Genomic DNA, 25,000 nt, shown 5'->3' on the forward strand with positions numbered 1-25,000 from the left:
TAGCAGGGGATGATCGGCCACTGGTGTCTGGCGTGAAGTTATTCAGGGCATTCTGGACTTTATCGATGTATGACAGTGGTAGGGACTCCTCTGGTTTCTCAGGCAGTGGACGAAGAGCATCCACACTACTTTGACCAAATCCACGACTGAAAGTTAAAAAATGGGAACAAAAGTTGAAAATCCTGTCAAAAGTGTGGAATCACAACTTTAGTTTAACAGCTAAAAACAGAGAAACTATAAAAAGTAAAAATAGTAACAAGGACAACATATGGGTTTTTAAAAAAAAGTGGTTTTTGAGAAGGTTTGTTGTTTTTTTCCACATAAGCATACACAGATTGAGTAGAAATGTACCTGACTAATAGCAAAATCATTACATGTAACTGCTGTACTTTGTTGTCTTGGACAGCTACTTTACAATGTATGTCACTTTCTTCTATTTTCCTTAGTTTTCACCACCTACAGTGTACATTACAATTCAAACACAGCCATCACCAATAAACCTTTCTGACAGCCTTGTTGAACTGACAGCAAGCTCAGCTTATGGATTTTACAAATTGTTCACTCTCAAACAGGTTGGAAAAGTGCAGTGGCTTGATGGCTTGATTCCAGCCAAAAATTACCAATTTGGCAGTTGTGTAAGCCACACACTCACTTAAATTTGAGTTAAACAATGCTATCTCAAGCATTTTATGAAGTGTTGTTCAGTTATTGTGCATTAATTTTCTTGTAGTGACTTTCAGAAAAATCTTCAAGATTCCATTCAAATCTCAGAAGCTCCGAAAAGGAATTAGAATTTTCATTTCAGTCTTATGGATACTGGTCATGCGTGACACAGCTTGGCTGTAAAGGCCAATCTTTGGATGATTATGATAAAACTGCATGTACATGTGTACTGAATCATCATTGTTGCATGCTATTTAGTACATTATGCTTGCTCCCTTGAAAAAAATCAGGTAAATTTATTGCCATTGAAAGAGATTAGTGTCATGGGGTTTTAATTAATATGTTATTGGTCAGGCATGACATGATCCATTTGGTGGTCTGAGAATTAACATGTTGTGGTCATTATAAGTTAAAGTTGCTTTCACTTTTAAAACACCATTTATTTTATAATAAAATGAAAGTTCATGGCTAACTAATTTTTTTATATATCAAGGAAATATTTCACGGGAATTCAGAATCTCGAGAGCAAAGATTAAGACTGGATGCAGATTTGAATAGTCGGTTCAAATTTCAAAACAACTGTTCACGCGTGACGTAGCTTGACTGTAAAATGCCATTTAATTTAATTTAGATAGGATTTTCAGTGGTTTTTGTAGCATTTATTTGTGTTTGAAAATTAGTCTACATAATAAATTGAGAGTTCATATAGATTGCATTTTACAGTCAAGCTATGTCAAACATGACCAGTTGTTTAATAATATTGAAATTTGAACTGAGTATTCAAATCTGCATGCCAGTTTTGAACTTTGCTCTTCAGATTCTGAATTCCTGTGGAAGATTTCATTCATTTTTATCTTAATCTTTATACCAACATGCTGTGTAAATACATTGCAGGTTGAATAAATAAATAAAATAAAGCAGGTAAGAATTGACCATGGAAAATATCATCTGGTTGCTTAGAGGCATTTTCCATATATCAAAGGCTTTTGTGCCATTCTCACCATACAATGTGGCCAGGTTTGTCTTGCTATACATGTAAACTTGCGATAATTGTTCAAAGGAGCCAGTCATTACCTGGGTTAGTCCTGGCTACAGTTGTGTAGATTAAACCTTGGCCTTCTATAAGGAAACTGCAGCCACTGGCATGACAGACCAGTCAACAATGACCTCTAGAAGTTTCCTCCAGTAGCCCCACATGCCGGTGAGCCTCAGCCAACACCTCAGCTACAGGGGATGGTGACCACCCCTGAAAGTACTCACTACCACTAATGGAATAACGGACAACATCGTTGGTCACTGGGCCAACACCGCTTTTGTCAGATGGGCAACATACTAAGTTAAAAGGCTGACAGCCCTTTCCAGTTGCACTACAGATACCTGAAGCATGCTCACCTTCCACAGTCAGGGAACAGAGAAAGCCTACAGCAGCAGCCACAAGGAAGGGTTACGTTTTTACAAAGGTTGGCCTTGTAGCATTTATATTTCAACAGACTTAACTGATTAGAGTGTAATGAGAAGTGCTAGTTTTGTATCCATATGAACCACGTGAGCGTTAGCCTTACTAATGGAAATGGGCCCACACAAGGACACACATTTTCCCAGAAAACGTGGTTTCCGGTCTTATTGCGCATGCTCCAGTTTAAACGGAAACAGCAAAGAAAAAACTGTAAACAGTAGGAATGATGGGTTGAAAGTGTTCGAGAAACAAAATTTTAGCCTTACACACCATCAAACAAACTGGAGAAATGATCATTGGACTAGAAATACTCCTAGTCACGTTATGCTACAGAAACCGGGATAAGCTCCGCCCTAATGGACCACTTGGCTCATAAGCAGAATTTTTAATTCAATTACAGGAACGCAGAAAAATTTATAATAATATAGACCTTCACCTAAAATAATGCAGATGACTTCTAGCTTCACTGCATGGACAATTTTTTCACAATGGGACCTTTTTTCCAATTTTGGATCAATGCTGCACCTTCATGCTGGACAAAACTGGGATGAAACTAGACTCGGCTAAGCTCCACCTGCCATCCCAAGGCAAAGCATACTTCAACTCAGTATCAATGCCCTGCTGAATGCCTTGTCAGTCCAGCAGTTTGACAAGCGAAAGCCGCTAGAGTCCTGCCTATTAAAGCCATTCAGATCCAAGCATGTAAGATTGGCTCCCAAAGGTTGGCATTCAGCCACTTGATTAATCCCTTAGACAAGATGACAACACCATTAGGCTTCACCATGAGTTTGGATTGAACTCATGTTGGTGTGCAAGTACAACATGTATTTCATATGTGAGATAGCTTAAAATTCTTCCTTACTACCATATGGACCCATCTAGCATACTAACAAGTACCATCCAATGCAACCGGTTATCTTGGTTATGGTCCCATGTTTCAAGGCCATTCCTTCAATGGTTCTTGGCTCAGTTGTCTATTGGATGCCAGAAGTAGTTTCTTGTAATTGGGGCTTTTGACCAACACTCTCAGGCAGGGTTCCTCCTGGCTCTCCATGCATGTTGAGTTTCTATGTGACAAAGCACTTTTGCAACTGACTAAAGTTGCAAGTTCGTGATGACCATTTTCAACTGCAGTTTACAGGTAAGTGCTTCCAAGCATTCTCTTGTGTAAATTTTGCACTACAATTACTGAAAGCATAAGTCAGCACTTGGTAACCTTTGTTATGTTGCAAAAAAACCGACAGTCTGCAAAACACCCTTGCCAATAACAAAGGAAATTTACGTCAAGTAAATGTTCAACTTTAGAATATTACATTTGAATTTATTATTAATTTTATACTTGATTAAAAATGTATTTTCTCCGGTTGCACTTTGCATGAAAATGCATAGCAATAACAAGCTACAGAAAACAAACAGAATAATGAATTTGAAGTAAAAAGACCTCGTACATGTGTATATGTACAGATCTGACTCCCAAAAAACTGGAAAAAAGTTTTCATGTACATGTACATGTACATGTAAGTCTAATTTCATAGGAATTTTTAGTGTGCCGGCATACGTGTAAGATTGCTGACTTTAAAAGGTATGCTGACTCTGTATAATCTATACAGATTCATTTCGAATTCATGAAAAGTAATTATCAGTCCTCAAGTTGATCATTGTGATAACCAAATCGGAAAATTCTCCAAAATTATTTGAGCGTTTCGTTGTTTACCTTTAGTTTAGTACACACGGGTACTATGAATATTTTAATAATTGAGATTGGTCCCCTTGTATTCAAACAATCATCAGCAATATTCGCTACGTGAAGTTATAACTTGACCACAATATGCAGCTATCGATCTACATATTGCATTGCACAAGCATCGAGACAACCGACCTGTCAACACGAAAACGATTTTTCACCAGAGATGAAATGACAAGGTACTAGATCACTTACATTTCAAGAGGATAGGCTCTATTCGTCATCTTTGTCTTTTGAGAGGAATCCAAAATTCCACTCCGAGCGGAGTTGAACCCCTCAGCACATCCATGACAACAACGTATACCACGAAATGGTGGCTTAAAATCTGAGCCAAACCAGGCACTACATAGTTTTTTCTTCTCAGACCTATTCCTGTATAAGTGATTATTGCTATAGTTTGAAAGTCTAGACTAAAAAAAGCGCCAAACAATGAAAAACGTCTCTCCGTTTCCGACCAAGACTCCCCAGAGAAGTCCACAAAAACAACACAATTTAGATGAAATACAATTTTCCCGGTGGGCGATGCGCCCTTGAAAGTAAGTGGGAGGTTACCAAGCGATCCGGTGCATCGCGCCAAAATGACATCATCGTTGAGGAAACTTGAAAACATGAACGTTCAAAAAACATTTTAAAGTGTTTAATATGATGGCTGATTAGGCAGGTACCGTGATTGGAAACAACATAGGGAGTTCTGTCCTGGGCCTTGGAATTTTGTTACAACTCCTACCATACATTTTTTCCCCACTACGGCAACCCCTCCTTTGTCGAGGATTATTTGCCGGGTGGTCAGCCTTGCATACGGAACCCGCGCCCGCAGTGCGCGCGGCAGTCAAAACTGAGCTATTCTCATTCATCGGAAACGGTGCATTTCGTTCTTTAAGCAAACGACGTTGTTGTCGACAAACCCTTTCGAGAGGACGCCATTAAAGTCTTTTTTCATGAAGTTAACACAAATAAATGCATTATCAATACAGTTTTGACGTCTTCTTATATTTGATTCGAAAATATCATACTGAATTCGTCTTAAAATAGTTAGAGAAAGCACAAATAACAGCCTAAGCACAACAGCTGACGTTCGCATCGCCAGCAACCCAGTTTTGGCGCCAAAGTTTGTTAACAAAGGTTGGCACGAAATGTTTTAAATTGTTTTCTGGCCCTTTACTTGCAAACAATTGACATGACGTCGCGCGTCGGATAGCACAGTCTTTCCTGCTCGCTGAATTCTGATAGGCCAGTTTAAACTTCAGTAGCGTGAAAAGGAAAAAAAACCGACACAGCTGTAGAATGAATGGAGAAGAATTGATACACTTTACTTAAATTGATTAGAGTTTATCGACTAAGAAAAACTTCGGCAGGGAGAGAGTTCCATTATATGATAGTTCAAGGATATCAAGTGAGCTATGATCCTCGCAGTCATGATAGAAGGTCAAATTGTTATAATTAGTGCTCGTAGATATTGGGATAAATAAAAATTCGTGCATGCGTCTGCCTCTGCACGCCAAGGTACTTTGTGCTCTGTACGGAATTGATTGTAACCCCGTGGAGTGTGTTCTAACGTATAATTGAATGTTTCGTCGGCTCATGCGCAGAACTTTGCACTTAACAGCATTGAAGCTCATTTACCATTCTTGTTCCCATAGCTCGTGGTTGTTTAGGTCAGCGGTGTTGTTGGTTTTTATGAGGGTGTGGAGGAGCTTTGCCATTGGTGGAAATATGGTGAAATAAATTTGTGAATAAATTATGGAATGAGAGGAGTTCATTGATGCCTTTAGGATAGAGAGTACATAGTTGAAAGATGGGAGATCAAGAGATCACAGCAGTACTAGAGAATGCAGAATAGAAGGTTTTGTTGAACAGGGTGGCTTTAGCTATCGGATCCAACACAGTTCGACCTTGATTGTTCAGGGGTGGAATGCTGAAGAAGTCAATTCTTGAGTGTTTAAACAAAGACAAAAACCGTTTGCTCGTTTGCTGAATATCAGAAGGGACATTTGGAGTAATAACATCTTCGACATACTTCCAGTATGCTTCTCTAAGTTTCCGTTCAACGAGGTGCTTGATTTCACGATAGCACGGACTATTAATGGTGTGTAATTTATCGCGATTCTTCATGAAGCGTTTGATTTCCTTGTCCACATATCGGGGGCGTTTCGCCTCTTAACGACGTGTCTCCGAAAGTACTTATTGATACTAACATTCAACTCTGTTTTGAAGGAGACCCATAGCTGGTTTGCAGTAATGTTTTGATTACTGGTACTTGACTTGAGTCGCAGAATTTCGTCAAATGGTCGTGGAATCTGCTCGTTTGTACAGGTGTATTTTGCGAGCTTTCTGTTTGTAAGTAATAGGACTGATATCAGCCTCAACATACATACACATTCCTTTGTGATCACTTACTACTGGGATGGTCTTTAATTTCATTATGCGAGAGACGTTAATTATTAGTAATAAACAAGTCTTGAGGATTCACACCTCGCTTTGGTTCGTTAATCATCTGGGTAAGACTGTTGTCGTTAAGCAAGTCAACAAAGTTCATTGTTAGGTGAATTTAATTTTAAGCAGTTTGATTTCCAATCGCATCCAGACAAGTTCATATCGCCGGCGGTCGAAATGTGTGCATTCGTGCTATAAGAGAAAATTAAGTGAGAAGAAATAGCATCCCCCATACATGAGATTTTCCATATGTGATATGTCTCAAGTTATTTTTAGAAAGTTTTATTCCCTTCGGAGAAAATTACCTCGCGCGTTGCGTGGATATTTCATGGAGGCTTTGCATCACATGACTGAACGATGCACAAATCATGGCCAACTCTCCACATAAGTCCTCCATCTCTTCCTCTGAAAGACTTTTCTTCCGTTTTGCACAGGTGCACGGGTTCAATGCCGTGGGCTTTTGTTTCCCTGAACTGTCCGATTTTTTCATCACCTCCCCCTCATCTGCTGAAGTATCATTCAGGAGCAGGATCTTTCTGGTGTTTCGCTAGCACTCTCTGGCTCATTTTCCGTTTGTATTTCCTCTTCTTCACTGACACTGAGTTCTTCTTCTTCGCTACAACTTTCGTGTTCACTGGAATCACGAGAACATTGCTTTGAGTCAGTAAAGGCGATTCTGTTTAAATTCTTGTTTTGCAAACAGAGTTCTCGCCAAGTTTGGTTGACGAAACGAACAGCAATTTTGCTTTCCGCATCTTCTTCCCTTTTCGTCACTTCACGAAGGACGCGTGTCTCTGACTTGGGATATCCACGCAGAACACATCCCCGCCATATGATTTGCTGTTGCATAATCCCCTTGGGCTCAAAAAAGCGTGGGAGTCGATCTAAAAATAACTTGAGACATATTACGTATGTGAAAGGGTATGTATCGGGGCTTACCCTCTCTTTCCACTTAATTTTCTCTTGTCCTGTAAGCAGACAGACGTCTCTAGAATGTTCATGCATGTCTCATCATCCTCGTGAGGATGGTAAAAAGCACAAACATACAAACTTTTACATCCAGAAATACAAACTTTTAAATGCGTGACCAGATCATCTCAGAGAAAAAATCTTAGTTTTCCTAAATGACAGGATTCGAATCTGTCACCTTACGTTCACTATTTCGATTTTCTAAGCAAAAGATCATGTGAGAAAAGGAAAAGCACCCAAGGTGGCTCAATTGGTTGATCATCGGACAAGAACTATGGGCGAGGTCGTGGATTCGAACCGCGAGAAACTGAGGAGAAAGTACTTTCTTTGTTATTTCATTTCCAGATAGTTCGACTCTGTAGTCTATAAGCCGCAGGCCCCGTCTAACAACCGTTCAGTGTAGGTACATGTAACGTACTATTCGCAAGAAGTAAGGCATTGAGCTCCCGGTTTTGTCCAGAAAGAAGTGGCGGGCATGGCGATGATATCTCAAAGAGGTTCATGGGATATGTGGCCATCCAATCAAGGAGACTTTGCTGCGTGCTAGAACATGTAGACGAAGATATGTAGAATCGAGATATGTACATGTAGACGAAGATATGTAGAAACAAATTGAGAAATTGAAAACTCGCGTACGGTAGTTTGAAAATTGCAGGCTTAATCAGGACTAAAACTCGTAAGCATGCGATTGAACTGCACCATGAGGTCATCAAGCCATTTTGATAGTTGAAAATTGTGGATCCGTGCTGTATCCCATAAGAAATGAAAGTTTTCTTTGACAGCCGTATGGTGCTTCCTTAATGAATGGGATGGGTCAGGAGCCGACTTCGGAGCTGAAAGAACCTGACATAGTCCTAAGACATTTTTTTCAAAGATCCTTCCGGAAATAAAATAAAAGAAGCCCTTTGATGTGAATTTTTCTTCCTCCGACGGACAATAGAAAATTACAGATCTCTTGCCTATTTACAATTGCTGCAGAAATGTTTATGTACGTGCAATACGCTCAATTTGCATATGGCCGACCTATTAGCAATGACTGGCCTTGCCGTTTGAAAGCTCGTGACAGAATTCCTTGGTCTCAAGTAAGCATCCAGCACCGGCCATAGAAACCATGAACAATGACTAATCAATTAGAGCAAACTCATAACACGCAACTCGGCTTGTGATTTATCAAAGGAATGCCGTCAAAATAGATGAAAACATAGCATCAAAGCATATCACAATGTGGGGGAAACCGTTTCTTTGCCTTTGGCTAACTAAAGTTTGTACTCCACCATCTTAAAACACGCACTCATAGAATAAAGTGGAGGAAATAAGGAGCCGTTTAAGTATCGAAAGAGGAATGAGTTTATTATATCCCTTGACAACCGAGGCAAGCCGGGTAACACTGCATTTTGTAAAGTCGGGCCACACTGCAGTATACGACCGCTGAATTTACCAATCACAGTCCGTGATATGATAAATATTTTGTATGCAGATCTTTGTTATGACTCTGGCCTTCCTAACCTTTTCTCAATGGAGAGTGTGTCTCGTATCGGAGAAATCTCAAACAGAGCTGGTACAAAAAAAACCACATGACTATACCACTGTTCTTATATTGTAAAGACTGAGATCTTTTTTATATTGTTAGTTCTGATCTTATTTTAGAAACGAATCCTAGCAAAGGACCTGTTGGTTTGTCGTTAATAATTTATATTGAAACAAACAGCACTGATGTTTTGGTAAGATTAACAGGTAAGAAGCATTTCTGAAACATCATGACTCGAAACGCAAAAAAATTCCAAAATACAAATCAGGCATTCGACCAATTGCGGCTGTATCTTCTTTTAAACACGGACGACAAATCTCATACTGTCAACTCTTCAGAATTGTATGACAGAGGTCTTTGTTTTTCGCAACCGATTAAGACAATAAACCAACCACGAATTGCTTCCTGTTTGAAATTCAAGGTTATGACTTACCAAGATAAATTACTGCTTTACAGTGTGCGTACTTGCTCCTGCTTTGAATAACAGGCAAAACATTTTGGGGTTAGTAAAATTGTGGTGGCCCTAGCTCTAAGCATAGGGCTTTCTCTGGGCTTTTTAAAGTTCCTGTTTTTTCTTGAACCGCGTACAGTATGCTCAGTAGCTTATCCCAAATAAATGTGACTAAGGAAATGGCAAGAAGCAAAGTTGGAAGCAATGTTGGAAGAAAAAATCGGAATTAAAACCTTGCGAGATGACAAAATATAAAAATAATCTTCAATATAGCCGGGTCAGATCAGAGAAAGGCGGCCGTTTTCTGCATTGGAAAAGCAAATTTGTACAATAGATTTCTAAATACTAATATATTCACCCTTTCAACAGAATTTAATGACTGAAAACGAAGAAAGCGCAGCTAAGTTGAATAAGCACTTGCCAACCATTTTCTTGCTTTTTGATGGCACGATTTATAATTTCGCAATTAATTTTGACTTTTTGACAAAGTTATGTCTTTTAACACGAAGGAACTGATGAAAGTCGTGGCCGATCTGTTGAGTGTAGGCTTTCTTTGGCAGCCTATTTCTGGCTCAACCTCAAGTCCATTTATGAAACTCATTTGCGAGACGATTAAGTATTCCTCTGTTAATGGTTGCAATGAACTGACAACCAAAAAATAAATATGTGAGTTTGACCTGATTATAAAGCAAACACAGCTTTTCTGCGCTATATAATCACCACTATAGAGCTGGCAAATTTCTTGTCTTTGTTCTTTGTCCAACTGTTGCCATGTCGATAAAATACAAACCTTACAAAAATGCAAACGAAAAAGCCATACACGGCGCAGTTTTCTATAAAGAAATTCCCCATTTTACTTTTCCAAATGGTCACAATTAAACCATTGCAGATGGATGATGGTCAATTTTGAATGACTCTCTCCCGATCGAGTCGTGCCTCATGTTTATGAAAAAGTATTCCAACTGTCGTTCTATGCATTTAGGGAAGTCTGAAACTTTCCGTTCCACTACGCTATTCATTTACCGCAATATATTCTCTTTATGGCTCAGGGGTTTTTTTCAGACGCGAAACAGATCTAGAACTTTCTCCTCTTGATGATATTAATATTCAAGATATTCTAAACATTGTATTTCCGTAAAGCAAGAATAAATACTACAAAGGAGAAATCAACTGGTTAGCTCTTTGAATGATTTGCTGAAAGCTTTTACAATATTAAGTATAAGTTAGACATCGATGCAAGGATCGGAGGCGAAAAATCTAAGGTGACAACAGAACTTATGATAATAACTTGAATAAAGTCGCATCTGTTTAATTCTTACCCCCTCAAAATAAATGACAGCTCTTTAGTAGTTTCTTCTGTTCGTCTCCTTGAACGATACGCTGCCGGGAGGTACATCAAATCCCCCAGCCAAGTCATGTGGTTCGTGATCCATCCGTTGCAACTGAAATCCTAACTGAAGATTCTCCGCGGAAATTGTTTTGACTTGGTATAATAACGCGTGGTACTGTATCCAAGCGCAATTTCTCATCACATCACCAGAGACGACGCTTATTTTCAATATTCTTTATAAAATGCACGTTTTTAATTGAGCTTCCCACCAAGGGTCCACACATCTGGCTTCATCCGGGAGCGAGACTTCAGTCAAACTTAAACTCTCCCGGATGTAAAGCTTGTGGGTTTTTTCCAAGCGAGAATATTCACTAAAAGCGAAGTCTCGGATTTTTCTGAAGCATCAACAGTTTCCGTTTAACTTCGAGAACAATCCGTGCATGAAGTATAAATAACGACGGTTTTTGTTCATTTGTATATTAATTTTTTGCCGCGGGGAATATTTCGTCAATAGTTTCAAGCGCTCAAGATAAAACTCAAAATGCGTAATATTTTGTGAATAAATTCGTATGTCTAAGAAGTTTCCAAGAAAAGAAAAACAAACACTTCAGTTAGGGCTAACGGACACAGGAACTGATAAAAAATGCAATCATCAATATCTTTTTGTTGGTTCTTTTATCTTAATATCAGCTAGTTGTCGTCACGAAAGTGAAATTGAAATGATATCAACCCTGAAGTCACGAACCGTGATATCAGTTTCGAACGAAACATCTTTTTCCCTCTCTGGCTTATGTGAAATAAAGCTAAAATCTTCAGAATAAAAAATAATACGTAACACGGCAATTTTGTATAGCTAATGTTACGTGTTCTAGTTTTCTCACGTAAACTAGCATTTCACGATATTGAATGTCCAACTGGGAATTGTTAAAACAAATTTAATTGGGCCAAAAACATCTCAAATAACATAAAGTAACTTTCCTTTCCATTTTACTTCAGGGAACATTTTTGTCTCTACACATACTTATTCTAATTCTAGACAAATCCTTCGAGGGCCGAAATAGGATTAGGTTTAGGTTTAGGTTTGAGTAAATAGTGTAAATTGTAGGCTAAAGCTGCAATGATCTTGCCGTTTTCGAAAAACGTTCGATGTGTTGTGCAACTTAAAAATTAAGTCTTAAATTTCATATGAGTATGACTATCAGCTTTTGTCCACCTTTATGCCCACAAGAATTATTGCTACAATTGAAATTCTTGCAGCAAATCAGTTCTGCGTTTGCAATGCTAAACCTGTTACGGCTCCGATGATTAAGGGTACGATGGACAATTATGGATTACCTTTTAAGCAATAATACGGACATCAGTGATCTCCTTGACGATTAATTGGGTGCGATATTAAAAACAAGAAGTTGGCGATCGTTAGTGCATATTTTAAAGCGGAAGAACGTGTTAAAATATTAGAAAATCATATCCTCACGTGGAGCTGCATCTGGAGATCGAAACCCGTGACGCAAAAAAAAAGAAGGACAGCCAGGAACCGAAAAAGAGATGCGAAACCTCGACAACGGTTCGACCATCGCCATTGCGGCGAGGAGTTGCATTTGGGCGTTCGTTTTAAGACGAAGATGTGTTATTGAAACACAAGAGGATGACCCTAGTGCTAGCATCATCGTAGAAGGTTCATTTGGTTTACATGCAAAACTCGGCTCTTAGGATCAACTTTTCATTTGGTTTACATGCAGGATCGCCGCAGCACTTTGTCTCTTTTTTGGACAACGCTGGTTACCATTAAGCTCATCTTCTTGAGAATCATCCAAAACATTCTGGCCTGTTTGCACACCGCTCGCAGAAAGACTCGAAAAGTCACTACTTCCCGCTGGCTGTCTATTTTGGGCCCCGCACGTTGCACATCTTCAATATCGTCGTCTTCTTCGTTGGGCAGACATATTCGAAATTGTCGGCCTTTTGAACTCTTAGTCGATAAGTGCGAAGATCCCGCCATGTTGTTTCTCACAACTGGTCCCCAGGGCCATCTCCGGTTTCAAGATGGTGGGTGGGCAAACTTGGCCTCCTGAGGCCGTTTACATGGATGTAGGATCATCCTAGCGCCAGGATCATCCTTCCTCTCAGACAGGATTATCCTAGCGGTAGGATCATCCTAGCATTGGGGCCAAATACAACCTTTCACCTGCAAACTGAAAGCTGAAAAGATACTGCGCTCGGATGATCCTACTCCTAGGATCATCCTCTTTCCATGTAAACGGACCCTAAGGGCTACATCTCCTAAATCTCTGAGAGGGAAAACTACACCCAAAATCGCCATAGAAGAAGGACAGGTATCGTGGAAAATGACTTACTTTTTTTCAAGCGAGAGCAAAAGATTGCTTTGCATAAGAATTGAAATTCAGTTTCCGGAAGATTGGAATGGGACGTCATGTTACGTCATGTGACGCCGTGACGTCATGTTAAAGGCAAAGTTGTACCCATTTATCCCCTATTCGTGGACACCGCTGAGATGTGACGTTGGTAGTTACTCCCACTTAAATCTCAAGAGGGAAAATTACCCAAAATCGCGATAGACAAAGGATCAGGAACCCATGAATATCTTGCGGGGATTCACTTGTTGCCAACTCTGAAATAAACGTTAACGAATAAAAAACTTCAGGGGAAGACTCTACCTCCCAAGTCAAGTCAGTTTTTATTTAACTCACACAGAATACTATGTAAACAAAAGTTAGGATAATTTATACAGTAGTGTTAAAACAAAATCGTGGATAAATACATATTGAAGAATAGAAAAGAATCACAATAATTTACAACTCCTACTTGTAACTAAAAAAGGGGGGAAAGTATTAAGGAGAACAAAGAACAATAAGTTACTAAATATTTGTTGTGTGTGTAGAGTTTTTTGACACCTAAACAGCCTAAATAGGTGGTAAACTAATCGAGTAGATTCCCCAAATTAACTCTAATATGAGCAAAAGGAATATAAATAGCTGTAACAAATTTTATTTTAAAAGCATTGCTTCTTATACTAACTACTAGCTTTAAATTCAAAAGAATTACATCAAACATATTAACATAAAATACTCAAGAACCATCAATCATAGAGTTCTTTATATTTTGACGAAACGTAGAAAAGGGATTGATTTGCTTAACATGACTTGGCAATGAATTCCAGAGTTTAGGACCAGTGTAATGAAGGGAACGAATTGAGTAGTTTGAACTTGAGTAGTTTGAATTGAGTAGTTTGAACTGGGTTTACAAAAAGGTCTTGATTTAGTGATCGACGAGTATAATATGAATGGACGAAAGATATTGACTTAAAATAATCAGTAAAACAAGAAGGATTTATTTTATGAAAACACTGAAAAACAAAAGAAGAAATTTCAAGGTGAATGATATCAGAAAAATTGAAGCAAAGGTTTTGAATGCGAAGCAGGTTCAGAAAATGTCATAACTCTAAGTAGTCGCTTTTGTAAGGTGGTCAAAGGCTTTAAGTAGGTGGGATATGCTTGACCTCACACATGAATACCGTAAGGGCCGATTTACACTCAGCGTTCTAAAACATGTTTTAAAATGCTACGACATTTCTTTGACGCACACGCCAATCGTAAGTCATGTCGTAGGCCTGTCATAAGGCTCGTTTACGCAGATCGACAAGAGCTGCGATCGAACGGCGATTTTACGGTGACAGCAAATAGCGCGTGTGAACTGCATTTATTTTGGGAATGTAGCAAAAGCCGTTGTTTTTGGAGTCATGTTTTTTCATGGATGCAGGCCTGTAAAACTGTTAGTAAAGAATATGTTTGCTTGGGACTGGGGCCAGATACCTCGGCTAAATGCAGTTTGCAAATTAATTTTTGTTTTTTGACAAGCAAATATTTCATCTGGCTGTGTAAATTTAAAGAAGGTAAGCCAATTTTCGAAGAATACTTACGGCATCTACAATATATTCATAAAGTAGAGAAGGAAGATACAACAACGCGAAAGAAATGGGAACCGCTATTGCTTTAAAAATAAATAAATACAGAATCCAGCACCTTGTTCTCCAACTGTACAGGTAATTCCCATCTTGTAGAGTATAGTTGGTCGCTCCTCTCAAAACAAGAGCTCCTCCTCCATTTTTTTTTCTCTGTTATGTAAACATATTCCGTGTTTGTGGGTGTGTGTGTGGGTGTGAGTGTGTTGGTGGGGGGAGGGGTGTTTGTGCTTTTAAAACTAAACATGTAAACATGTAAGGTAATAATAATAATAATAAATAAATAAATAATATAAATAAATAAATAAATAAAAGATTTCACTGCGATTTGTAGCGCGACAGATCGCAGCCTTGTCACCGCAAATTCGAACATGCTCGAAAGTTAGTGCAACTTTGCTGCGATTTTATCGCAGCTCTTGTCGCGCGATAAAATCGCTCTGTGTAAACGAGCCTATAGGCTTGTCGCATGCGACAAAAATCGTACCTTGCAAATCGGCCCAAGAGAGAAAAGGGTAGAATAGTGAATAATAAAGCATTGTAAGAATGTTAATATTTACATAGTACCTCAATTTTGAAAAAATTCCCGCAGTCTTTGATAGTTTTAGACAAAGCTCATCAATCTGGTTCTTCTAAGTTAAGTGGTAACACCAAGGTATTTAACTGTGTTAACTTGTTTGATGTTTATTTTTAATTAAATGACTCGTAAGGTTTCATTTTCTAAGAATGAAAAAGAAGAAAATTAGTTTTTAGAATACTAAGTGCTAGTCTATTGGATTTCATCCACTCAAGCAACTTTGTCGAGCTCACGATTTACCCAGTTTAGTTCAAGATCTCTGAGGTTCTTACATGAGCAATATATGTTCGTGTTATCAGCAAACAAGTGAAAAGTAAGCAATTGCGAGGTGTTAGGTAAGTTGTTAATATATAACAAAAGTAACAAAGGTTCAAGAACAGATCCTTGAGGGACCTCACAAGTGACAGATAGGGAATCAGAGTCATGACCATTGGCACACATAAATTGTTCTCTGTTAGATAAATATGATTGAAATTATAAATCGGCATAGGCTTTACCTCTTATTCAATAGTGATGCAATGTCAATAATTGAATGGAATGATTAACTCTATCAAAGGCCTTTTTTAAATCAATAAATATAGCACAGCCAACCTCGTTGTTGTCGATAGAGTGACGAATAGAATCAGTGATACTGACAAGAGCATGATTAGCTGAGCATTTCTTTCTAAAGCCAAACTGAAGTGCCTAAGAGACACCCCTTCCCGAGTAGATTTATGTTTACAAATTCAACAGTTGACATAACTAGATATGTAGTATGTTTTGGACAGGTTGTTGGAATGGAAATAACATGGGCGCTATGTCTATTTTTGCGGGATCTAGTACATAGCGTGAAATCAGATAAACTGTTTCAAGTGAAAGCAGCCGGTGAGGCAAAGGTGAGTGAAACACTTGTGTAGCAACACAGAAAACGTGTGGAAATCTATTCTTGTAATTATTATGGGTAAGTGAAAACCGGTATCCAGCTGCAAAGGTTCCAAATTAACAGTGTTGTGAATAATGCGGCCGGTGACCTTCAGCTCTAGGTAGCTAACATGAAGATCGTGAAACTATGGAGGACGATGATGTTCGTACAAAGAACAGCCGAGGTAGAAAGAAACTAAGAAATCTCGGGCCATTTATAACATACCGCTGCTGGAAGTTCCGTACTGGCGATTTCGTCATGTTGTCAACAGGCAAGATTAGAGTAAATATCTTATTCATAACAATTCCAGAATGCTGAATCCAGCATTTTCATCTTCGTTTTAGCTGCATGGTATTGCGTCTTTTACCATCTCGTGGAACATGGGATTTGAATCAGCAAACGAAATTAAATGAGTCGCACTGAAGCCCCAGCATAGAACCCATCATTTGGTTTATCCACTGCATGTTATAAATTTGGGTTTTTATTGAATTCTGTAAGACGTGAGCCTGTTATCGATATCGGAAATCTTCTCCTTCGCGGCTGTGTTTATTTGTTGTTGTTGCTGCAGTTGTTTTGTCACAGAGGGAGGACAAATGTTTTGCTTTAATTAAGGGTTGTAGTACATTTCTTTTAGCCAATGAAATCACCGCCTCGTGATTCTATTGTCCATTTGCTGCACAGAAAACTAAATTCTACTCAGATTATAACTCGGATACCTTTCACGTATTCCGGGTTACTTGTATGAATACTACCGTAAACAGTAAAAGTAGGCACGCATTGCGTACGTGTGGTAGTGCAGTAACTTAAGACGACATTGCTTTGGTATTGTTAATCATTATCGTGCCATGGTAGATGCGTTACATATATGGCTTCCTGAGAAGACATGTAGTTAAAAGATAGAAGAAAATAAAAGGGAATCGAGTAACATTGGCGTCGAGGCTGACATGTTGAAGATCCCTTCAACTTCTTTTTACAGCAAGTTAAAGCGTAAATTGCTGTGGTTACCACAGCAATTCAACCTTGAAACAACAGGACACCCGGGATTATGAACTGAACAATAAGCAGGAAAATCCCGGGGTGCAGGGATGGCGCAGTGGTGAGAGCACTCGCCTCCCACCAATGTGGCCCGGGTTCGATTCCCGGATCAGACGTCATATGTGGGCTGAGTTTGTTGGTTCTCTACTCTGCACCGAGAGGTTTTCTCCGGGTACTCCGGTTTCCCCTTTCCTCAAAAAAAAAACCAACATTTAACTTGACTTACTTTCATTGTTAATTTCAGTTTACAGTGTCCCCAATTAGCGTCCTAGCGCTAGAACGACTAGACACTTAAATAAAGTTCCTTTCCTTTCCTTTCCTTTCCTAAATCATAAAAAACAGACGTTTATACAGTAATATGAGGAAATTTTGAATGCGCTTCTTGTATACAGACGTTGAGTTTGACTTTAGTGAGAAGACTATGACGATCATCGCAGGACAGATAGCAGACAAAGAGAGAGCAATTTAATATACAACGGTTAAAGAAAACAACAGACAAATTTATGCACAAACACGAAACACAGAGGAAATGATAACACTTTGCACACTAACTTTTGAATTCTCAGAAAGGCACATTTTGTATTAACACTTAATACGAGAACTTTTAAATTCACAACTTGTTACAAAGGCCATTGTAAGAGGACAGGTAATCTGCAAATATGTCTCTTATTAAGCGCTTGTAGTTTCTCCGTGTTGCAGGCACCAAAAAAATACCAGACAGAGGAGGTAAAAATGAGGTAAAATATACGCTTTGTAAATCTTGAATATGGTTGCTATCTACCACCTACATCCCATTCTCTATGTGCCAGTGATTGGTTTCTCTGACATTATGAGATTAACATGTATCTAAAACTATTGAATCGACGTGGGAGTAAAAAGCTGACGGTCGTCTGCATAAGGGTTAAGCCTGGTCCCCTCAACGTGGAAGAAGAGAGCGTTGATAAAAATGGTAAATAGCATTGGTCCTAAGACATTCCACTGCGGGACACCACGCCTGACCCTATCCGACCCAGCTGGTGAGCAGATGTGGAGGAGGCAGTGTGGTCCAGTGGTTAGGGCGCTTGCCTTGAGATCCGGAGATCCCGGGTTCAAGACTCGCTCTGACCATTTGTCGAATTTGATCCTGGTAGTCCCTGGTTCTTCAACTTCCCAGCTGCACTTATAAATAGCCAACTGGTTTGCCTCCGGCCAGTTGGGATTCTTAACAGTTGTTGTTGTTTCGTTCCGTCGTTTCGTTTTGTTTCATTGGCCCTGAAAAGCCCCTATGGGGAGCGGTCAATTAAGTATGTATTGTATGTATTGTATGTCCCCAACTCTCTCGGATCTGATTAAGAGATAGTAACTCAGTAAAGCGCTACTTGCATCGTTCATACCGTAAGCTTTTACGGCTTGGAGTGAAGAAGTGGATACTGAATTACATCAAACGTTTTGGAGAGATCCATAGAGATAATCGCATCAAGCTCACCCTTATCACGTATCGCCCTCCACTCTTCTGTCAACCTCGGCGAGGAGGTCCCATAACTATGAAGATTCCACCATAAAATTCATCCATCTGCAGAGCCAGCAACCTTTCAAAAATATTGTTCAGAACAGGGAGCACAGTTAGGTGAACTGTTGCTTGTACGAGAACGGTTGGTTTATTTTAAAGTTATAAACGCAGTGTATTAATTATCTATTTTATAAAAAGACTCAGTCTGCAAAGGACTGAACGTCTACTCGCAACTGTCCACCACGTGTTGTAAAGTAGCCAATAAAACCGCGCGAAAATTAACTGGTGGATTATAACAGACAAATCTTTTTAAAAAATTACTTACGTAAAGTAGCCAACCTGAAACGTGACATCACCAACACCTTGAACAACCTGAACCCCCCAAGAGCACCCGCGATCATAATGAAATGAAAATCTAGACACTCTACATTAACAAGCTCAGTTACCACTGTAGACAGTGGGTGGAGAATGGGTTGTCCGTGCGTACGTTCAATTTTTCATGTAAGCTTACACGCGAAATGTAGTTCTGCTGGAACCCGCCTTTTTTGGCGGGAAATTCATCGGAACCCTTGCCGGAGCATGTCGGAGCATGCCGGAGCCCACGCTTTTTTGGTGGGAAGTTACATGGGCACCACGTTTTATAGTAAAACAAGCAAACAATTTGATAAGAGTTAACTGAATAGAGTGTAATGTGAAGTGCTAGATTTCAATCCCATATGAACCATGTGAGCGTTAGCCCTACAGATGGAAATTGGCCCAAACAATTTGATAGCCTGTTCCAGGCTCTCAGATAGTGGAGGCGAGGGAACGAAAACGAGCAAAAGAAATCGAGTGGGGTCCCAGACCCCGCTCGATTTCTTTTGCTCGTTCTCGTTCCCTCGACTCCACTGTCTAGGAGCCTGGAATAGGCTAACAATTTGAAGACAATGTTGTACGACATATTTAAAAAAAAACAAGGTAAGTATTTTTTTAATATGTCGTAAAACGAGGAAAGAAGAGAAAGAGAGAGAAAAAACCGTAAGAGGGCGACGAGTTTACAAGCGATGCTCAACGTGACAGAGAGCGGCCAAGAGCACAAGAAAAAAGGCGAAATAAAAGTGACAAAAGAGCAAGAATGAGCCCGAATAAAGAGACGAAATTATAGTATCGAGTTGCGGAAGAAAGAGCAAGAACGAGCACGAGAAAACAGACTGAATAAAGGTGACGAAAAACGGTGAGAGCAGCATGAAAGAGCACGAGAAAATAGACTCACTTATGGGAATGAGCAGCGTAAATATAGAAGCTTATAGGTATATTTTATTCTTTACTCTGTTTTATTCTGTCTGTGAGTTGTCGTGGGTTCAACACCAGCTGGACCAGGAATCAAGGAATAGATCGCTCTTGTTGTAGGAACCTGTCAAACAGCACTTTGGTGGGACTTCAGTGGGATCAACACACAACCTCGAAAGCGTTTTGCGATCGATCGATAAAAGGCGCTACATAGATGATAAGCAATTTTAAAAAAACTCTCAGTCAATTGCTACATTCCCAGCAGCCAGCAGTTCCTAAAGCCTAAAAATTTTGGAAAACCCAATTATCTAGAGCAGTCCGTTTTTGAAATTTCAGCCAGAATCTCTAGCTGGAATACAACAACAACATTTACTTTACTGATACAAAAATTTAGAGAATATGACTGACCCGCAGGTAGCGTCGGCTAATCTAGGCAGCTACTTTTCCACAGGTGGAGGGTCTCGTGTTGTATGAGTGGACGACGGATAATTTTTGAAAGAATTTTAAGATGTTTAAAGGTGTGTTATTATTATTGACATCATGCATGCGGACGCGGGAACAGGGGACCGTTGGTACTCGGACGTGAGGACGTGGGCACGTGGAGACGGGGGGACGGGGGACTTGGGGACTTAAGGACGTGGGGACTTAAGGACGTGGGGACTCGGGGACGTGGGGACGTGGGACTCGGAGGCACATTTTCGAAGCATAGAATTTCAGAAATGGGAGTGTGGTGTTCTGATACACGACAATAAGAACCCCCGATGTTCTACGATTCAACTTTATTGTAGCTCACACTCCATCAACATGGCTGACACGAGCCGAACACAACAATCTCACTAAGCATCTCGGGATGCCTACAAAACACTTCCTTTTTCGCTAACTTCCGGGATGTCCGCTTTCCGGTACGGTCTATTTTACAAGTGCGCCAGGAAATTGAAGCAGGGACTACCTGAAACAACTAAATAATAAAACGTGAACCACTGACAGAATGTTTACGTAACAGCTTTGGCACAGTCCCATCAGAGTCACTCGGTGTACACGCTAAAAAGAGATCACGGACAAAACCGCTTTTGCGAGAGGGCATTCGAAACAGCATATGGGCCGATTTACACGATACGCTTTTGTCGCATGCGACAAGCTCGTGACAGGCCTACGACATGACTTACGAAAGTCGCAGCGTTTTAAAACATGTTTTAAAATGCTACGAATTTTTTTCTGACGTACACAACAATCGTAAATCATGTCGTGGGCCTGTCGTATACATGACGTGTATACATGGAGGATCTACTCCCCACTACCCACGAGCCCCGACCCACGACCCACCCACCCACGCCGAGACACTCTCCGCCTAATCAGGCAGGCTCGCCTCACACAAACAGGTGATATTACTACTTTTTGGCGTTGTCGTTGCCGCAGCAGTCGTCATTTTTTAAACTCCCTATTGGGACGATAAACGGGTTGCCCGCCATTACTCGTGCAGTCACCCTCGAAAATAGAATAGATCAAAAGCTGTCCTCTCTCTTCTTGATTTATAAAACAAGTGTCTTAACTTGCAAAACATGGAGCTTGACATTCGAGGCGCGGTCCTTGAATATATGAATTGTACAACAAGAGAGGTGACATAAATTGCTAGGAATGTGATTTGGCCAATAAACAAATTGATGCTAATTATTGGCAACTTGATTCTAAATTGTGTGACTTGTTTTATATATCAGCGGATTTGATATTTTGTCACATCCGGCGTAGCATATATTCCAAAGGCGGAAAGCTCTAAAAAGCATTTCTGTTTCTTGAAATAAAACGCGATCGTTCAACGGCTTAGTAACCTGACGCAATACTTCGTGTTTGCGTGCAAGCATCGTCACTCGTGTTGCCTGAAAATGCTGGTTGGTAATGATTGTTTTGTATTCTTTATACAAACCTAGCTGATTTAAATGCTTTTGCAAACTTCGTATTGTTTGGTTTATGAGTTTTGTATTGTTTGTCATGTGAGAAATTATAAGTCAAGGACCAATTAAACCTTGCACATTTCGCATCGTTCGCAAGTTATTTTTAAAGATTGACTCCTGCTTCTGTGATCTTGTGCTTATCCTCTAAAGCCAAAATACCCAAAATGGAAGCATTGTATACTGTATACTTGAGATTCAAAGAAAGTGATATACCGAATACCCGTATTTTAAGCTGTAATATACCGTATACCCGATTTAAAAAGCCCCTGTATACCGTATACCCAAAAACTCTGGCCGACCCTGCGTGATCTAAGTAACACCATAGAAGGATGTGGTGGGTGTCACTTATGTAATTCATGATTTTATTAATTTTGATTGTAGTTATTTTTGTACTCTTCAGATGTGCGGTAACTTATTTGTACTTGTATTGTTTCTATTTAGTTAGTTAGCATAGGATATTCTCCCCCACTAGACTTCATTCGACTTGTTAATAAAGACATTATTATCATCATCATCATCGTCATCATCATCATCATCATCATCATCATCATTATTATTATTATTGGAATCAAATTGGCTCCACATTGGACACAGCAAGTTGGGTTGTTTTTGCACGAAAATAAACTTCTTGATGCACAACAAATTGAGTGTTGACTTGAGTGTAGGGGAATCAACATGTTGGTGAAATGACCACAATAATTATTCCTAAGAGGGGTCTAAGACACAAATCACATTCCACAGGTAAACGGACATGAACAACTAAGCCAAAAGCTGATAAGGGCAAGGAGACACGTTTGGTGTTCTTGATTTATCTGTAGCACAGTGACATGTACAATGACCTGTGACCCGTGACTTGTGTTTGAGACCCGCTACAATTCTTACGAGAAAATGGAGTCTTTTCTACTGGAAAAACTTGAGTCCCAATCCACAAAGTGCAAGAAATAACGAAATGTAAGGGAGACTTGAACTGCAAGTTATCTGTGAAAATTGACATTGGGTGTTAGAAGCGTACAGCAAAAAGCTGTCAAGCTTTGAGCGATCACTGAATGGATGACAGGGCTTCCACTGGGAATTTGTGTTCATCTTCCTTGTCAGCTTTGAATACGCTCGAGTGAGGCTGGCGGCTGACAACCAAGGATGAAGAAAGGCGAATAGAAAGTACACACCGGAGACGCCAAGGTGATAAAAAGCCGACCAAGAATGCATGTGGGTGCTTTGAGTCAAGAAAACGATGGCTACGTAACCAATAAGCCAAAAGTAACAAGCGGAGTTGATAAGAAACCATGTTTGATAGAGCCTAATTGTCTGCATGCTGATTTTACAACTACGCTGGTGGATTGCAATCGCGTCATTCACTGTGCCACCGTCCATGTCGAGTATCTGTTGATATCCTTGTTTGGCTTGTGCAATAGCTCCGTTGATAACTGTGGCGTAAACCAAGCAAGAAATAACACTCAGCCACAGAACAATAGCCCACATTACACAGAACATTGCGCCAACGGCGTCACAGCTACAAGCTCCTTTTGAGGAGCAACATAAATTTAGAACGTGTGATGTGACTAGAAGAATAAAAAAACCAACTAGCTGGAAGTTCACGACGACCCATTTTTTCCGTTTAACAAGATTGTGAGCTTCCTCTAAGGACAATATTTGCGACTTGTGACGGCTTCTTCGTATGGAAATATACATCGCGGTAAAGCTCAATACTTGAGCTCCAGCAGTGAGAAATCGCAGAAACTGATAAACGTTGTACTTGTTAGCAGAGAGGTCACGTAAGTCGCCCCTTGTTGTGCGACAAAACGTTGAATTGCTCTTCATTTCATCCTCCTTTTCACAATAAAACGCAACAACTGCCTCTCCGATCAAACCAATAATTATTGCCGGTAAAGTGAAAAAAACTGACACTAGACTCCACCATTTCGATCCAACCCACAGGCTAGAAGCAGAGGCGACGTATTTTAGCAGCGCTCCGGAAGAAATCATCATGAACAAATACCGTTGCAGCGTGATTCCATATCCTTCGAATTCTCTGACTTCATCTTCCTCTGCCAGGACAAAGCTAGCGTCCTTGTCTTCATTTTCTAAGTAACCGTCTTCATCACTGTGAATTACAATGCCTGTAAAATCGGAAGACGTCATTTTCGTCGCACTTTATTCAACCACAAAGCCCACTTCCTTTCTTGTCACGAGATAAGCACGTGTCACGTGCAGCCTAGAAGCCGTGAGAAGATTGGGGCTGAATTGCGTCCGGTCTTAAAACCAAGGAAAGGTTACGTTTTTTGCAAACGTTGGCCATGTTGCACCGCTGCTCTGCCGACTGAGCTACAAGGTCAGACGGCTAACGCTCACATGGTATGGGTGGAAAACTAGCACTTCACATGACTCTCTAATAGTTAAGTCTGTTGAAATATAAGTGCTACATGTCCAACGTTTGCAAAAAACGTAACCCTTCCTTGTACTTGTACAAACTGCAAAACTTAGTCAGTGATAGCTTATGCATTCGACATTTCGCAGTGATAGATTAAACAAATTTAAATACAACGAGCTATTCATATTGATGGCGTTTTTGGAAAGCGCTATTCAACGCAACTATGAAGCGTCCTGTTTTGGTCTCCCAACATTGGCACAAGGCGTTCCAAAATTTATTTGAGTCTTGAAATGATCATCGCTAATTCAGCAGCAGGAAAAATAAATCTGGTTATGACGTCATCGTACGACCGTCCGTGCCAACCCAATCTCCAGCCTAATTATGTCTTCAGTCTCCAGCTGTTTACAATGTCAATGTCAATTCCTTGTATCTGAACCAGCATCTTAATTTCTTTTTTGGTAGGCCACGTATCGAAGAGCCAGAACATTTACGCATGCGCGGACGGAATGTTTGAACAAGAGAGAAAAACGCAGTACCTCCAGACCCGGCGCTGGAGCGTCGTACCAAACGAGTCATCCCGGGATTTCGGCCCGTGCGATCGCTTTTGGACGCAGTTGGCCCTTCGCTGCTTTCTGCTACCGACCTCGCCTCCCGGTACGGCATTGAGGGAGAGATATGTCGGCCCCTAAACCATATGTGACAAATCCCACGCCTACTCACAGCTCCAAACCGCCCTTGTCAATTTAACGTAAGAATTCGATGGCTTAAATATACAAGAAAAAAGTCATTTTATCTGACATGTGGTAAGCACTGAAGGTCGCACATTACAAAGGGTGCACATGCGCCCTACTAAACTTAACAT

At 40.1% G+C, this 25,000-nt stretch overlaps 1 protein-coding gene across 2 annotated transcripts in view; it reads right to left on the minus strand.

Moving 5' to 3' along the window:
• The window catches only part of LOC138042212 (protein FAM149B1-like), a 45,865-nt gene extending 32,179 nt beyond the window's left edge, over positions 1-13,686 (minus strand). The window contains exons 1-2 of one of the 2 annotated variants that reach the window (XM_068888023.1): positions 10,564-13,686; positions 1-146 (exon numbers count right to left, since the gene is read on the minus strand). The exon at positions 1-146 is cut by the window's left edge and continues 116 nt beyond it. In XM_068888023.1, the coding sequence (XP_068744124.1) occupies positions 1-146; positions 10,564-10,661 (244 nt within the window). In that variant the 5' untranslated portion in view covers positions 10,662-13,686. Of the gene's footprint in view, positions 147-4,058; positions 4,427-10,563 lie in introns of those variants that run through there. The other variant, XM_068888024.1, reaches the window with a different exon arrangement.
• Positions 13,687-25,000: the final 11,314 nt, after the last annotated feature.

The sequence above is a fragment of the Montipora capricornis genome, chromosome 3, assembly GCF_036669925.1.
Source record: "Montipora capricornis isolate CH-2021 chromosome 3, ASM3666992v2, whole genome shotgun sequence".
NCBI lineage: Eukaryota > Metazoa > Cnidaria > Anthozoa > Scleractinia > Acroporidae > Montipora > Montipora capricornis.